This window comes from Chaetodon auriga, chromosome 5, assembly GCF_051107435.1.
Source record: "Chaetodon auriga isolate fChaAug3 chromosome 5, fChaAug3.hap1, whole genome shotgun sequence".
Taxonomy (NCBI): Eukaryota; Metazoa; Chordata; class Actinopteri; order Chaetodontiformes; family Chaetodontidae; genus Chaetodon; species Chaetodon auriga.
Window position 1 is genome coordinate 21,377,762 of NC_135078.1, and position 18,243 is coordinate 21,396,004.

Below are 18,243 nucleotides of genomic sequence, written 5' to 3' on the forward strand. Positions count from 1 at the left end.
GCAGAGACGCGTGCGGAGTGTGTTCCCACAGTGCTGACTGGGAGGCAGCTGTCTGTGCCGTTACCTGCTGCTCAACTGAGCTTTGGTCAAGGATCTGAAAACCTCGGTACTCTTTTGTAAACCTCCTGTGGGAGCTACCTTGCTAAAATTCAGTGTTTAAAATGGGTTGAGGTCACTGTGGCTGCACATCACTGAATACCGAGCCAATCACTGCATCGACATATGACTCGATAATCATAATCAATAAATGACCATAAAAATACTGAAGATGAATAAGTGTACTTCTTTGTTTTAATACTTAGTAAATAATTACATTTTTGATATGTCAATTGCTTCTTCTTGCTTTTTAATTCCTAAGCGGGCAAAATAATAAGTGGTGTATCTAGTTTGTTGGTTTGTTTGTTTGCATTTATTTTAATTTCCTCATTGTGTTATATCAACACAGAGACTGCTATTAATGGGGTGCTACTTCAGTAATTTATCAGAAACTAATAAATCATTTGATCAGCTGGTTTAATTGACATATCAGTGATGAGTTAATGAGTCAGAAAAGGATGAACACACAACTGATTTGATAAAAATGACACAAAGCGTATATTTTCTAGCAATCCCTCTCCAGTGTGCTGCACCAAGGCTTTCATATGCGGTCAGCGTGTGTGCATATTTAATTCAAATCACAACTTAAGAACGCAACGTTTCCAAAAAGCACAAAGGTCACCTTCCCCTGTGATGAATTATACTTTCAGAGAGCATGACTACACACAAGTTTTAAGACAACGAATTTGGTCATACTGTGCTGGAAGCCCTCAAACATTAAAATCATAAAATGTTGCTACATGAAGTGGGTCAAATGTTTTGGTGTTGACTTCCATATGCTTTGAAATTGTGTGCATCTTATTATAACTATATGGGATCTAAACCCAGATACAGTAAGAAAGGCAGTTATGGGCATAACTCAAACAAAAACAATTTATTATTGACAGGAGGATGACTTTCTCAAATGAAGAGCATGGAGTGTTTGTCAATGAAAAAATATTAAAAAGAATGATAAAATTAGGGCTGCATTAGAAGAAATTACAATAACTCTTCAACTAAGTGTTAATCTACGGCAATTAATTGCTAATCAAACATCATTTGCCTCAGTAAAACACTGACTGCCACTTGGAACATCCAGATTTCGCTCCATATTGTTAAAACTAGACAAGGTGATTACTATCAAATACGTTTGGCAGCATCTTACTAGAGCAAACTCAGTTGCCAATGAAAGTGCAGAAATCGCAATAATGTGATGACGACGACAATTAAGTCTCCTTCCCTTAGAAAAAATGCCAAATCCATACATTAACAAACCCACAAAATCAGCAAATGCTACGAATGTCTGACATTAGTACACAATTCAATCTTGTCCTTATGAGATTTAACACAGTTGGACTACTGTGCTGAACATGTATGTAGGACCTTTCAAAGTAATGGGATCCCGACCCGAGTCAACAAATGAATGATTTAAGCTTTCCATGCATGGAATGTTAACCTGTACAGAAAGTGACAGACGCATAGGCAACACTGTGAATGCATAAAAGTAAAACTTTTATCCCATTAACATTCATCTTTAATTCTGATGCAACATTTTAAAATAAAATAAATTAAAAAATTATTCTGTAAAAGTACATACTGTACATCTCCTCGCACGCCTGCCCGAGCACTTTTCATCACTGAAAAGTCATCGATCCTTTGTAGTGTTTCTGCAAGGGAAACTCAAGAATCATACAGTATGCTGTCATTTGGTTGTACTTCTGTAAAGCAGTCAGTGCAACATAAAGTTGAGCAAGAACTATGTGACTGAAAGGTGGCTCACTACCCAGTGTACGGAAAGCAGATCTTCCAAAACTGAAACTCTGTGGGGAAAACAATCAAAAATGTAAATAACTGAATGAATACACACAATTATGACAAAATTAATGAACCAGTCACAGAGGAAAGCAAATGGAGTGAAACAGAAAAAAATAAATAAGGATATTTTTCTTAAAACATTCTTCTTAAAGAGAAAAGGTGGATGTTATTTTACCTTTCATCGTATTTAATCAGCAAATCCCATGAAAAGAATGCAAATGTATCCAACAAACAGCTGTGTAGCCAAATTATGATTATTATTATTACACTAAAATCATATACCCTTTTTGCTTATTTAGCGTAAGTTTGGCAGATGTGGTTCTCCAGCGACATCAATACCATTACCACCAATACTACCAATAACTGCCAGACACATTATGAGCCTCACAAAATGCTCTGCAGTGAAGCATATTGATCCTGGTACAAAACACCCTTTGATACATACATGTCTGTGCTGTTTGTGTTCTTGAAACTGCTGGGAAGGCGGTGTGTTTCAGTCCAAAGTTTGTGAAGCTCACCACACAGTTCCTTTACATGACACATTGTTAAAAGATGAAAAAGAAAAATCCAAAATAACTTTTTGACATATCTGGAATATGTCTTTATCAGCATGGAACCCTGCAGGCTTGCTTTGGCTCCGTTTACCAAACAGATTCACGAGAGTGAGAGTCCTTTCACAGTAGGCCGTCGTGCTCAAAGCTGGAGGGCAGGAGAGAGAAGGAAAAGGGGCAAAACTTGATTCCAGTCCCACTGTAGAATTTATTCTGAAACTCCACCCTGAGGAAGAAACGAAGAGGTGCTATAAATATAAAACGCTGAGATAATTCAATGCACTTTGGCCCCGTCGATGACACAAGTACTTTAGCATTTACTGTTATCTTACCAGTGCAGCCGGAGGGCATGAAGGAATGCAGACAGACCCTCCATTACCAGGAGGATGGACACAGTGAGAACGGCAAACAGGCCAAACACAGGCACCAGGAATAAAACCCCAAGAATGGTGTCCATTCGTAGTCCTACTCGCATCACCATCGCCCACAGCACCTCTGATAGCTCTGTCAAAGCAGAGAACGGAGCATGTGCACCATCCATTTAGGAAATTCCCACACAGACAAAAGGGATCAACTCTTCAGGCCCTTTAAAACACACCCTTCACTCTGAAATCTGTTTCTTTCTTTGATTTGGAACAAAAGCAAAACAAAACTCACTCTGCACTCAGTGTGTGCATGTGCAGGGACAAACTACCTGTACACTGTAGTGCAAACCATTGTACTCACGGGCATGTGCCAGGCTCAGAGCCCAGAGCCTTAGGTAGGAGGCTGTGTTGGAGATGCAACCCAGGCAGTACTCTATAGTGTGGATGGCCTGATGCAGGAGCTCATCTGCAAAGTCAAACTATTACAACAAAACAAAACTCAGCATCACTGACAGAAAGCAGTAAAAAAAAGCATTGGTTGCATTTGACAAAGTTGAAGATTAATGGGCAACAATCCAGCTGTTTTCCTGTGCACACCTCCTCTGTCTGGCGCTCTCCACTGGAGGAGAGATCGCTGTGACTGCTGCCCTCCTCCATGTCATGAGCCCTCATTAGGCAGAGCTCCTCCTCACTGTTACGTCGTACGCGCTCATATCCCTGAAAACACAGAGAAATGTATCAGATTTGAATATTTACAGTCACAGAACAAATACTTAAAGACGTTTTTCACATCTGTGCACACATTCACAGGCAGACATGTATTTCAAACCCTCACCCTGTACATTCCTAGGCGGTGGCTTCCATTGTGAAGCCAATAAAGGTAGACAGGTTTCCCCAAGAGCAGGACAGGCACTGAGAGAACAGCAATGACCACCAGAAATATCTGCAAGCCAGTCTGGAAGAAGACAACAATATTGCATGACACTGTTATGAACTGTCTCAGTAACACCTGCTGCATATTTTTGAAGGCACAGCAAAGACACAAGAGACACTGAAGCAGGAATGGAGCGAAACATCAGATTCCCACCTGTCCTGGGTAGAGGGGCTGCACAGCATCACCCTGCATGAGGAACATGTTTATGAAGAGGATGAGGATGCTCGGGGCATGCCTGGAGTCCTTAGCAGAGAACGCCAGCCACTTGTACAATATCATGAACACCAGGTAGCCAAACAGACACAGCAGGAACAGGAGCTCAGGGAGAAACACCAAGTACAGGTTGTGCTTCTTCCTAAAGTGCCTGTTTTCGTTTAAAGAAATAAGGCAGGCTATTAAAAACAAGAACATCTCACATTAAGGGCTTTATAAGATAAAAATACAAACAAAATAGTACTTACAAGTGATTGTAAGTGCTGAGGATGACCCCAAAACTCATGTGTATGATGCCCAATATAACTGACATCTTCATCTTGTAGGAGTTGAGAAATGTGAGGCGGTTGGATGCCAAGTTCCAAATCTTGAGAACAGAAAGAGGACATATACTGTATGACAAAATGGGTACTTTTGATTGATAAGAGACTAACTAGCTGTGTCTTGTTCATTGCTGCCATGTACGAATAGCATTATTGCTCCTGGGGGGGATTCAGTAACAGGGACTTTAAGCTGATGTCAGAGGGATGAATACGGTGCCCATGAATCAGTCCAGTGGGTTACTGTAGTAGTAATATCACTAAGACACTCTTACAATGGCTACTTCTTTAATCACCTGCTGCCTCTTTTTTGATGTATTGCCAGGTAAAGCAAACAAGTCTTTCTCCAATAGTTGACAGTCAGTTTGGGACTCTTTAACAAGTATTCTGGATGCAATTATGTCCGCATGCTTATGTTTGTAACTTCAAAAGTGCTTTTTACTGTGATTGTGAGTATGATGAGGGCTTTTTAAAGACACCACAATGATGGGAGGCCATGGTAAAATCTTTGTATATGAGGTATTACCAGACAAATCATGTTCTTCATGATGACTAGTCTCCCATACTCTCTACTCACCGGGTCAATTCCCAGAGGGTACGGTCCCGTGAAAACTCCCGTAACATTTGGATCCAGAGTAAGCAAACGATTCCCATGGAGGTCATCTTGCCTGTTAGGCACAAATAAAACCACCAGTGTTTGGTAAATGTATTTCCTCATGAGAAAAAAATCCACTAGCATCATCTTCATATCTTCAAGCTGTTTTACTGTTACAGTGACGACCTTCTGGTCACGAGGTACTCACTTCCACACCTCTGCAGTGAACATGGCTGACACATTCCATCCAGAACCAAAGATGTTCAGCGACTTTGAGAAACAGTCGTTGTATATCAGACCAGTGTAGATGGAGAACAGGCCCATCATCAGGATGATGTAACGCCCCTCAAAGAACGTGTTCCAGATCTGCGTGTACACATCACATCGCTCAGTTTCACTTCAGACACACAATATGACACACACTGGCATTTGTAAGTTCATGTAAGTGAGCTTTCAACTGAGTATTACTGTTGGTAAAAACATTTACGTCGCAGTACTCATTCACCTCATTCCTTGTGTTTTTAAGTTTGCGGTTGTTCTCGTACAGCACCATCCAGAAAGCGAACAGAGCCATGATGAGTCCATGACCCAGGTCTCCAAACATCACAGCGAACAGGAATGGGAAAGTGATGATTGTGAAAGGAGCTAAAAACAAGAAGGAGGAAAAAAAACAACCTTAAGACTAGTGAATGTGAAAAGATTCATATCCTGTAGTACTACTGAAATATTAAAGAGAGAAAGACAACAGGATCTGCACAAATCACAGAAACTCAATCATAATAAAAACTACATAACTGACACAAAAAGAAACATAAAAATCTGGATTGAAACCAGGTAAGTTAACGATAAGTACAATGATTACAGACAGACCTTTCCAAACAAATCAATTCAAAGCATGTAGTCTGAGCTCTTCAGGTAGTCTCTTAAAAAAACACAGACTGTGAGTGTGAATGTAACTCAACAGCTCCACTGGTGGCACATTCCCATCACCTCAGAGTCTGGTTACATTATGCAAATGTTATCAGAGGAGGAAGTGTTACGCAATTACACCCAAAGGCTCTTATTTCTTCCTGTTGTGCAACACAGTCGTGTTGCTGTAACATCTTGTGATAGAGTGAGTGTTGACTTTACATTTTAGTTTGGCCCATGCACATCTTCATTTTGTGTGCACATGCAGAGGAAAAAGAAAGGATAACACTCACCGGGGTTAACCTCCCTGTAACTGCCCACTCCATAGGCATCCACAATATTCTGGAAGCCAGAGGTAAATTTGTTGGTCCTGATCAAGGTGGGGGGAGTGTCAGCGGTGGGGATACGATTGACAAAGGAAGGAACTGTTGCACCACTTTTTCTCTGAAATAACAAGGTTAAATCAAAATGTCAGCATAACCTAATTTCACCATGTGTTTTGAAACTGATTTGAAAAGTAGCATGCACATGAGAGTCATAACAAATTAAAGAAGATGCTGATATAACGTCCCTTTGTGGTTAAGCGGTTTTATCATCATGATAAATAAACCTCTGGGGCAGCAGTCATCCCCATTAGTGCATCTTTGTACTTCTTTTTTCCAAATACACACTCTGTCCTCCTCAGCCTGCAAACTGGATGAATGGTGGCCTTTCAGTGCCCTCGCCAAGTCATGTCAAATGTCTTTTTCCTTAAACTATAGAAGGCAAAATAAAAGCAATGCCTCATACAGTACTTGCTTTCATCGTAACAATACCCCAGTTCATGAAGCAACCGCCCGGGTTAAATAAACAGAGACAGAAAGCCTGCAGTGAGGCCAAATTCAAATAGAGCAAGTCTGGAAAAAGCTTCCTCACCGATCCTTCTTCCAGGGCCCTCCGCAGGGTGGGAATGTCGCTGACAGGACACCACACCTCAGCGATCAGACACTTGTTCGTGACATCAAAACTACACAGGTTCAGAATGTAGTAGATGGCCTTCATCTTCTTGACCTGGATGACCCAGGTGTAGACGGACTCTGAAGCCTTAATCAGGACCTGTCTCAGGTAGTCCTCTGTCCTATGCAGCACCTGGACACAGTAAGAAATCAACAGGACTCTCAGTGAGCTACATCAAAATAAAAGACATTAAAGACTCTCAAAAGGGTCCAAAACTTGACTTTTCTTTAAAGTTTCTATGACTATTTGCCAAACACTGACAGGACAAGAAGCGTGTGTGTGTGTGTGTGTGTGTGAGAGAGAGAGAGAGAGAGAGAGAGAGAGAGAGAGAGAGAGAGAGAGAGAGAGAGAGAGAGAGAGAGAGAGAGAGTGTAAGGGAGACAAGGCAGACAAGTGAAACAGTCAAGTAAGCTAAGGGATGAAAAGAGAGAAGGAAAAAAAAAACGTCCAACTTTCAGCTGAGGCCTCATGCTGATCATGTGCTACAGGGGGTGAGCACAATTCTGTTTTTCAGTCACAGTCGGGTAAAGCTACCAAATGATTCACGGTGAAACCTGACTAACCCTGTAACAGCCTGGACTGCTTCATGAGAAGGACGAAGGAGTCAATCTTTTAGAAAGTAAAACCGGCCACTGAATTTTGCCATTTGCTGGTGCAGAAGAGAAATCCTTACTGGATGCAATGTGATTCACTAAACACAGCATTTTGGCAAGCTTATTTTAGAAAACAATGTGTTCCTTAATCTTAAAACCCAGCAAGAAGAAAAGAAAACACCAGGACGGCTCACATTTTAAATGATCTAGTTTATACATTAACAGGCAGATGACAGGAAATGCGTGTATGAGTAAACCTTCAGTGAATGACAAGTAGAACAACTACTTATTCTGTCACTAATTAAACATCCGCATCGTCAGACGTACTGTGTGCAGGTCCTGAATGCGAGTTCTTAGTCCTTCCACGACATCATTCCTCTCCTCATTGCTACTGGGATACGGATACAAGTGACAGTGGTAGCTATAGAGAGAAAAAGTACGTTATTCACAACTCACTGCTGCTACGATGGCATCAAAAAAAGAGAGTAAACAGACACCAGGAATAATTACCAGTCACAGATCTTCTTCACTTTCTGGCCAATCTGGTCTCCCCAGTAAGAGATCAAGAACACCACGCATTTGGTTGGCTCACCCTGCAGACAGAAAATAAGGCCACGTGTTTCAGCGATAACAGATGTTCCACTGATAATACAGGAAGCGTAATTTTGAGTCCAGCGTAGATTTTCTGTACGCTTCATAAACATGAACAGAAAAGACATATTTCTATTTGTTTGTGAAACCAAGCTGCTCATTACCAAAACAAAACAGAGAAGACCTTGAGGTCTAAAGTTCACTCTTAGATTGGAAACAGCAGCTGGAAACTTTCTCGAACCAAATTTCTTTGGAAAAGCATGACTGCCGTTTTTTTTTCCATTAATATCGCTTGTAAATTTTCAGTCAAAGGACGTCCCGACATTCCACAGCTGATCAGTGGCAGCCCTGCATGCCTGCCGTCTGGTCAAGCAGAGGAAATGGATAAGTGGATTAGGGCTGTCAATAATATGAGCAGACAAGATCACAGCACTCATTGTTTATGAGATCAATAAGAGAGACTAGAACAGATGTTACAACAGTTTCACTAGTGTGATTTGCATTTTCACAACATTTAACAAATACACATTTGGTCATTGTTATAGAATTTTCCTTTTTCTCATCTGCGATGCTCTACAATACCCTGTCGTCTTCTGCTTCTTATCACTCCACTGTGGCAACACGTCACAGAAAGGAAGCAACACTATTTTTAGCAATACTTAGCATCATGCATCATGTTATGTCAAGCAAATATTTTTTTTCTGTTGTGCTGAACTATTCTAGCTAAATAATTATAATGTGGAAAATACAAACTGTGTTGGAATATTTGACATTTCCAGACATAAGTGATCTTGAGCACGAAACAGAACATGGTAACGCGTGACGCATATCAGCCTATAAAAGATTTCCACTGCACATCAATTTTGATCTTATCTACACAAACTCTGGGAAAAGAGAAGATTCATTTTGTCCCACAAAAGTTAATCTCTCAAAAGTGCTCTTAAAAACAAAGACTGAAAAAGCCCAAATAAAGAAATAAATAAACTTTTTAACAGCCTTGACCTTTAAATATAATTCAACTGCAAAAACAAATGTCTTCAAATGCTAAAACTATAATAATTATAAAGACTATTCAATATGTGATGTGTATCATAACATCATTTTTAATTGGTATATAAATTGTAAGAAAGGACTCCTGAAATGTGACTCGCTCATCCTTTTTGGCCGCTACAAGCACCGGTACCGTAACTAAGCTTGGCACAGTCTGGCTCAGAGTGAGTTTGGACTTTAAGGAAGGGGTGAAAGCACACCGCTGTAAAGAAAATGGGTGCGCTGGATTTTTAACACAAAGCAAACTGAAAGCATCATATTGATATTTGAATCTCGCTCCGTAACGCAGGGAAGACAAGACATAGGCTATTAAACTTTAGCACAAATCCCGGACAACGCTAGCTTTGGGAAACCTACTGTGTCAGGATTTTCCAGATACTCCTCAACCTCTGCGTAGCTGAGGATGGTGTAGCCTTTACATACTCTCCACAGCATCCGCTCAAAGGCCTCGATCTTCACCCTCTGAATAAGCCCAGAAATGAAGCTGCAACAGAACGAGGAGAACTTTACAAAGAGCTCGACATATGAGCCTACTAGGGCATTTAAAATATCACAATAATGACATCATTGCAAAATCACAACAAAACCTTCAATTAAATCATTCAAAATTCGTCTTAAACATTGTCTAAACTGCTTTCATATCTACATTTCCAAAGTCAAAAAGACGTCCTCTTTTCTGCTGTGCCTGTGATGCTTTGTGTGTTGCAGAGAAGCGGCAAAATTACTTCAGATACGCAACTATGAGGTTAGCTGTTTCCTCTGAGCCCTCTCTGTCTCTGCTGAGACACAATCACAGACAACAGGAACTCCAGTTTAAAGAGTTCCCACACCACCCAACTAACTTTTTTTTGAGAAGCATAAAATCTAAGAATAAGGTTTTATTTGAGTAGCGTGTTGTTGGCAGAGACAGAGCTGCATTTCAGTGACTGCAACTTGTGAATTTCTTGTTTGTGTGTGAACTGTGTACAAAGTGCATCTGTAGGTGAGGAGTGACTGTAACTGTGCAACCGATGCACTTTTCCCCTCATGATATTACTGTGGCTTGAAAGTCACCTGGTATTCCTATTTCATTTTTAAAATGTCATGACAGTTGTGAAAAATAGTACACTGTGACAGACCTACTGCCTACTGTCACCTCTAAGATAAATCAAACTCTAAGTCCAAACACTAAGATAAACATGATGCTGATAAGGCTAGCAGAATTCATCCCTCACCCCAGTTTGGCTCCTAGCCTCTGCATGCTGCTGTAGTCCATCATCGTGTCTTTTTCTAGGAAGGGAAACTCCTCATACTGAACTTGTAGGGGTTCTCGCTAAAGAGAGGAAAGAAGAAAATCAAATCAAAGAGCAGATTCTAACAGCCACATTGAATAATTCTTTGCTGTGTAAGCAGGATGTAAATGTGGGTGTGCAGAATCCGGGCACGTTACAGACTCACACACAAACCTCGGCAGTTCGCTGTACGAAGCTGCGGGTGATGCGCAGCATGTGTGTGTACTCTGTCAGCTCCAGTAGGTTCCTCTGCAGCTTCTCTTTGTTCCTCGTGACTTCACCTAACTCTACTTCTAGCCTCTGCAGCTGCTCCTGTGAATACACACACAGACATCCAGTCATATAATAACAACAAAAATATGTATGCTTGGAAACCACCTCGGTTGTAATATAACAGTTTTACACAGACCAGAGCAGAACTAAGTAAGAGTCAGTGTTTCACATAGAGAAAGTACTCCACCACATTCATTTAGTTGCAGTGGCACTAATTCAACACTGATTTCAAAACTGTCCAGGAATCCTGCCACCAACATAAAAAATTCAAAAATGATAAATGATGAGACATAAGAAACTAACTAACCATTATAGCCATGACGTGCTTGGGTAAAGGAGCCACTGGGTTCACGTCTCCTTCTGGTAGTGAAATGTCTGCCTTCTTGACTTCCCTAAGAAGGTATCCTGTTAAAAGAAATTAGGAAAATTATTTCTAGGACACAAAAAAAAACCTTCCGAATACAATCCTTTCAAAAACTGGACGTGAAGCAAAGTCTCAGTGTGTCATTCTCCTCTCTTAATGTAATAATAAGGGGTTTGGTTAACCAGAGGGGTTTTAATGTAACTAAATCTACAACCAGCTGACATTTCTCATGACTGGAGGGTCACTGCTTCTCAATTCAATTCAGTGTTAAGGTCCTCTGTGGCTTCATGCATTCCTGCTTTGCTTCTGCATCCAATCATAGCTTTGTCTTCACCCGGTCTGGGGCAAAATAATTGCATTCCCTGACCAAATCTTATCAAGTACAACTCAATGAGCAGATGCAGAGCCTTACTGGTAAACTCTATATCAGACATCAACATATGCTTACCAAGGATCCTCTCCATCTCTTCACATTTCTTGATCTCATTGACATGCTTTCGCTGGAATGCGTTCACACTGGGATTGAGCTGAAACAGGTGCAAGAGACACATTCAGTCACGAACTGGACGATTAACTATCGTCAATTCCCACTCATCACTGAGGCACTGTGGAAATAACTTTATCACTTTCTTCAGGACAAACCATCATAAAGCTCACAGCAAGTTCCTCTTCAGGCCACTTTACAGCAGCATTTTACAACAGCTGTGATCTGAAGGATATCGAGACCTTTCTTTTTTAAGTGACAAGAAAAATGGCCACGTCTGCTCTGACATAATGTCACTAACTCTGACGGTATGTACGCATCACGACCGTAAACAAACAACATTTTATCGAGTGCTTTCGATTTTACCCAACTCAGCACTAACTTTTAAAGTGAGACATGAACGTGTTTCAGGATATTAAAACTGGTCTATTTCTGCACTTACGTCTCTGAACTCCACAAGCCCCAGTTCTCCAAGTTCACTGATGCAGTCGTATGCTGATCCGGACTGTAGAAACAGTTGGGCCAGACACATCTCTTCACCCCGGAGCAGGGAGCTCATTTTGGCAGTCCGCTCTGACTGTTCGCCTGCTCCGACGACGTGCTAATATTAGCAGGATAACTAGTGCGTTTTTTGTGAATTATAGCACGTCAACGGCGGTCATTTGAGTGCTTCGTTGTGTTTTCATGGTTTGGCTTCCGTCATAAAACAATATTTGATTTACATAACGGACACTTTAGACAGCTATCGCTACAGCAGAGGCTGCTCCGGTTAGCTAATGGGCTAACTTAGCCGGTGAGCGCCGTCTTGTTAATTCTTGGATGAAAAACTTGTTTCATCAAAGTTCAACCTGAAACTGTGAGGCAGTCGGTGTTAAGACCGGTGACGTTGCATATCCAAATATGTGGTCGCAACTCTTCTCATAGTTTATGAAGTTTCAGCAGACGTCCGCTTGCCGAGTCCATAGTACTACACGTCACTCCACCTCACACTGTTGAACGCGAACAACTTCCACGGCAGTGAGATGCACCTTTGACCAATGACCACCGCCTCCTGGAGTCTGCGCACTACGGTCACTGTTCTCTGGAATCTTTAAACCCTCAGCTCTGTCTGAAGGCGAAAGGACGCTCATACACCCACTTATGTCTTGATTGTCAGGCAGTCATAAGTATACTATCAGAGCCTAAGAGGCTTACCAGACCAAACAAATTTTAAAAAAATGAGTGTAAAAGACTTTGCGGAAGTGTCTGGAATGTTTAAAATAAGTGCAATTATACTCTAGGGTGATAAACGACATAATGTTTATTCTGTAAATAGAATTACTGTGCAAGAACAAGCACTAGTTCTCAGTTTAACCTGTTAGGGGTGCCCAGGGCAAAAAAAGATTGGTTAGGAGAACAGTTTTTTTTCTTTAAGTATGAGACAATGATAAGTATGTTTGAGAGCAAACAAGGAAACAGGACAAGTGAGATACATTTTAATTCTTCAGTATTTTGGTACAACTGATAGAACATCCTGACTGACCTGATTCTGCTGAATGAAATATTGGGTCATCCATACAGAATGGGCAGAGGCAGAGAAAAGGATTAGAAATAAAAGGAGCAGCAGTTATGTTGCATTTGGTGCTGTTTGCATACCACTGTAACACTATTGTGCCTGCTGATGATGAACCCCTCAGGGAATATCTCAAACCTGAATAAACAATGACCCAGAACTGAGCTCTGCGGCACTCCTTAAGAAACAAACTGAGGTGGGACAAAAATAAGATAAGACTTTTCAAACCATCAGTGAGAAAGTTGGATTGAAAAGCATGTTGAGGGATAGAGTCGCAAAAAAGCAATAGAAAAAATATCTTTATTACAAAACGGTACATGTGTACAACTATTTACATTCCCACAAACGTATTTTAAATACATAAAAACATCATTATTATAAACAGTTGTCTAATGGACAAAATGTGCAATTACATTTCAGTGACATTTAAATACATGGCTGTGTTTAGCCTCTCACTCAACCATTATGCCCCCCATATTTTTGCCTCGACATCGTTCTCAGAGTGTTAGAGATTGGCACAGTTCCACGCCTGTCGGATTTGTCTCCACGGAGTCCCAAGAATCGAGGCAGCGATAAAGAAGAAAACCAAGATAAGGCTCTTAGCCAGTGTCTGAGAATACGGCTCACCTGGGAGAGACAAAAGTAAAAGAAATCACTGATGCTGCATTGATCTTATTCAATAAATTCACAAGTCCATCAGCTCTGATGATGGAATGATGGATATGAGGATCTTTATACAGTGTTAAGCTCCAATGCTGAAATTTCATAGTAATTAATTTTTTTGGCATGAAATTTTCAATTTATTGAATAGTCAACTAAAGGAAGCAACAAAATATTGGACAGATTTTTTAGGACTTCATAAATTCCCACCTGTGTAATACTTGGTGAAGGGGAAGGCGAGCTCAGGCCAACACACATCATTCCTGTTACAGTCATACTCTGTGAAATTGATCTGAAATCTGGTGGGGAATCAACAAAAACATCACACTCTTGGTTAGAGTCAGTCAAGCAGCTCAAACAATTCACTTATTTGGTTCAAGTTAACAACTCCCTTCATGAGGGCAGTCTTTATGTTTGAGGAAGCACCTGGTCTTTGGTGGTCCTGGGTTCATAGGAATGTCAATAAAGGTGACTGAGGAGGTGATGGGGAACAGCTGAGTCTCCATTGGGTCCACACATGCAGACACATCACCTCCTCCACAGTCCAGTGCCCAGGGGGACAGGCTGTAGCTAAAAATGACCAGAATAAGAGTCTTGAATCACAGTGCCTTATGATACTTAAGGGAATTAGGACATATGGTAACTTATAATGATTAACAGCTCCTCCTGAATTGAGAATAAGATCTACACTGCACATTGAAATTAGTGTACACCTGAGACACACCTGACTTCCAAAGCATGGATATCCTTTTGAGGTATGCCATCTACCACACCAGTGATAAGACTCCAAACACGGATATGCTGGTGGGATGGAATCCCATAGCATGAACTTGTGGTGTCTTCCATAGTTGTGCTCGAGTTCAGCGTCACAACTGGAATTTATATGTTGCGTGTGACATTTAGTTAGAACCAAATGAAAAATTATTTGGCAAATGCATGATATCATTACACAGAGACACAAACTTTGTCCGAATTGTTACTTTGCACCATCTACTTACAGCTTATGTTTATCCAGTCTGTCATGATGACAGGATCTGGGTTTCCACTCTTTGCCACATAAGTGGCTGTAACCAAAGCTGCCTGGAGAGAAGCAACAGTCTCTCTAAAGGAGAAAAAAAATCATACTTATTTCAGCACAAATACATATAAATATATATCAAACATGAATTCATGCTGAGGTACTGACCTCAGGAGATCACACTGAGTCAGACTCTGTCGGCTCACAGGTAGCAGACATCCTGATGTTGAATTCTCCCCAAACAGAACCGGTTTCTTCTCAGCAGTGGAACAGAATCCATCACTCACTGTTATTAGATCACAAAATGGTATTTTGTCTTTTAATCAACTTGATTGAAATACACATAATTCACATATACATTCACCATTATATATGATGACTAAATCACCAACATGACTTAGTGAGTTTTACCTGGTTTCCAAAGATTGATGGATGTCCTCTGTATTGAGCCTGTGTCATTGTCCAAAGTGTCCACAATTCCAGCAATAACAGGCCGTCCCACCTGATAACCTGTCATTTAAAATATTTGTGTGTTACCCACTGTAACAGGTACTGTGAAGTATTTCCTATTAACAGTTCACCCCCACAACCCTTCTCAGGAAAAAGTATTTTATCTCTGCTCTCACCTGGGTTCCCTGAATTGGGCTCACCAGTGAATTCTCCATTTAAAAACACAGCAGAATACCTTGTAGTTAACGCCACTGTTCAGGAAACAGAATAGCAAAAATAAGGCCAAAGTACACCAAACATAAAGCAGAAACTATGACTGATGATAAGCCAAATCATGGGTGAGTCTTGTGGGCACTTACCACTACTATTTAAAGTGATGGTCCCAACAGTGTGTGCCAGTGTGATACTTGTGATGCCATTTCCTTTCCAGTAGATTTTGTAATCCAGCGCTAAGGTCACATTCTCACAGACCAGCCTCTCGTCTTCAGAGAAATATCAGCAAATGTAAACATTTAGGTTAATTGTCAACTTAAGTTGTTTTCGTAATAATATGTTGTAATATCCATACCTGAAGAGGCAGCAGCATCTGTGCTTAAAATAAACTGACTCAAGTCACTGGCCACTTCCTCAATTACATCCACTAAAGCAACACCTGAAATACATGCAAAAAAAATTAACCACAAACTGAAGACACACAGATTCAAAGAGCTCCAGAACATATCAAAGCATTGTGGTAGTATGTTTTGGAGGTATCACATACCCCCTTGCCCATTCTTCACTTTAATTCTCAAATCTGCTGGCAGTGGCTGTAAGGGAGATCCAGTTGGACAGGAGCGTAGCAGAGTTACACACTTGACTTTGAAATTTTTCAAAAATGCTACAGGAGCACTGTTCACACACCGTCCAAGCACCTTCTGTGGAACAGATACATACAAGGGATTAGTTGTTACAGCTCTAGTAACACATACAATGCATAACATAATCTAACTGTATTAAGAAACAAATATACACAACTAACCTGGGGAATAGTGAAGAACTGGTCATTTAATGTGAAAATGGGACTTCCTTGAATATAAGAATTAACTGGCACTGGAGCAGACATAATAGGCCCCTGGAAGGATGGACCGGGCTTAGATGCACTAGACAAGTTGAAAGGAGAAAACATAAATGATGAAAATGTCACACAAAAATGTATAAATTAATCAATTAAAAAATAAAAACATATATTCAATAATTTCTCACATTGTGTCTCCCTGGTAAAAAAGCCCAAGGTAAGGGTTGTTCTCAGGTGGAGAACTGACACATAAAAATGGAAACCAATCCGGGGAGTTATCAGAGGACTGCACAGAGCACTGATAATCAGGAGCAGGAGAGACCTGCCCACCAAAGGGTCCTGGCAGACAGTGGGACTCAAAAAGCTTCAAATCCTCAATGGAGCAGTCCTGTTAAGAGCAAAAGGGTGTGCAATAAGTCATTAATGATTAATACATAAGGACATATACTTGCCTAAAATGCACTGCCCTCTTGTTAAAACAATGTAATAATGTGAAAGATGCAAATACCTTGTCACAGCAGCAGAGTGTGTCACATGCTCTGAATGTGAGGTCACAGGGACAAGAACCCAGTGTTTGGTACACTTGGTTTGGGATGGCTGTTTTATTATCTGAAATGGATAGGTGATTTATATTCATCAGAAATGTGGTGCATCCTTAGCATGAAGGCCCGTTATGATGAGATACAAGTTTCATTTGAATTACCAGATCCAGCATTAGCAGGAACCAACAGGGCATGTATCTTGGCTTGGATCAGCAGTGATGCCTGAGGTGTGCCGCCCACACAGGCAGACACCTGAAGGGTCTCCAGGACACACAGTGGCTCTGGACAGCAGTCTGTGTCTGTCTCATTCTCACCACACAAACGCAGACTTTTATCCAGTCTCAGCTGAACTCGAACTGCAGTCTGGTGTCCCAAATGAAAGAAATATCAATAATCTAATAACAACTCTATTAAATTAATTGTGTGTGTGTGTGGGGGGGGGGGGGTTAACACTTTATACACTGTCTAATTGCCTCTTATGTCAGCATTATTTCAACATGATGAAAATTACTGTTCACTGTGAGATTGGCTTCTTACCTTTCCCACTGGCTCCTTTGTGAGCACCCACTGTGTTACCTGAGCGACACATGATGGAGAACCAAGGCTTCCTGTAAAAGACAACAAACCACCATCAACCACCAAATCAGTCCAAATGACAGATCACAGTCATAAAACAGCCACATCGTTGTCTTCCTTCTCTCTTTTTGTGGGCCACAACACAAGAGAGCGATAACGGCCCTCATTTCACTGAAATGCATAACAAATCATCAGGTAATGTTCTGGTAGATATTAGATCAAGAAACAATAGCTGAAACATATCTTAACTGATGAACAAACGTGGCTACAAGCAGAGCACCTGGAAGTCTTTACAGCTTTTACCTGTTTTATTGGATGGAGACACTGTCCTCACATTCAGAGAGATGTCCGACGTGTTTCCAAGCAAAAGGGCAGTCACCGTTGGTCCGGTTGCAGTCAGATATGACGGCTGGAAAACTGTTAACGGCAACATTTCGGTTTAATGCCTCAAATACTAGCTTCATAAAATCATATTGAAAAGGTGTAAAATTACGTTGACGTAACTTTTAACGATAGGGTTGTCTTCTAGCTAACTAGTTCTTTAGCATTAGCTAGCTAGGTCTGCTTGGGTACCGTAAGCGTTAGCCAGTTTATATGTAAAACTGAATGATTTATGCGTTTATATTAAGGTCTTACCGACAATGTTTTGAGAGTGAGCCAAGGACACGAACAGCAAAACACACGCGACCGGGTGTGAAATGAACGACGAAAATAATATATTAACCACGTTAGCCATTTGGTTCGCTTCAGATTATAGTCGACATATTTGTAAACTGTTCATGATGTCTAGGCAACGCAGATCTCAAACGAATCACGTCACGAAACGTTCTTGTTCTGTAGACACACGAGAAAAGGAATATTACTTAAGCGCACAGCAGCGACCCCATCTGTCATGGAGTGGTGCATACACGTACTGACGGTGTGATGGTGGTTAGAAAAGGGAAGAACATCGCTTAGCACAATGCATTCTGCCTCACTGATATTTGCACCTT

General features: G+C 40.9%; 2 protein-coding genes across 2 annotated transcripts; both read right to left on the reverse strand.

The window, feature by feature from the left end:
- Positions 1-955: 955 nt before the first annotated feature.
- On the reverse strand, positions 956-12,415 carry atp6v0a2b (ATPase H+ transporting V0 subunit a2b). The gene is made up of 20 exons (XM_076730440.1): positions 11,842-12,415; positions 11,364-11,442; positions 10,859-10,956; positions 10,453-10,590; positions 10,222-10,319; positions 9,365-9,491; positions 7,877-7,959; positions 7,694-7,787; positions 6,693-6,905; positions 6,071-6,221; positions 5,374-5,513; positions 5,077-5,234; positions 4,851-4,941; positions 4,202-4,320; positions 3,894-4,104; positions 3,642-3,761; positions 3,404-3,523; positions 3,168-3,285; positions 2,774-2,945; positions 956-2,667 (listed from the first exon to the last, which is right to left on the reverse strand). The coding sequence occupies exons 1-20, from the start codon at positions 11,956-11,958 to the stop codon at positions 2,565-2,567; spliced, it is 2,550 nt and encodes an 849-aa protein (XP_076586555.1). The 5' UTR covers positions 11,959-12,415; the 3' UTR covers positions 956-2,564.
- Positions 12,416-12,678: 263 nt separating this feature from the next.
- Positions 12,679-18,082, reverse strand: tctn2 (tectonic family member 2). The gene is made up of 18 exons (XM_076730441.1): positions 17,888-18,082; positions 17,555-17,668; positions 17,213-17,283; positions 16,837-17,038; positions 16,642-16,742; positions 16,322-16,521; positions 16,098-16,218; positions 15,840-15,993; positions 15,648-15,731; positions 15,439-15,561; positions 15,256-15,330; positions 15,041-15,139; positions 14,798-14,915; positions 14,610-14,713; positions 14,336-14,483; positions 14,038-14,181; positions 13,822-13,910; positions 12,679-13,578 (listed from the first exon to the last, which is right to left on the reverse strand). The coding sequence occupies exons 1-18, from the start codon at positions 17,985-17,987 to the stop codon at positions 13,457-13,459; spliced, it is 2,169 nt and encodes a 722-aa protein (XP_076586556.1). The 5' UTR covers positions 17,988-18,082; the 3' UTR covers positions 12,679-13,456.
- Positions 18,083-18,243: the final 161 nt, after the last annotated feature.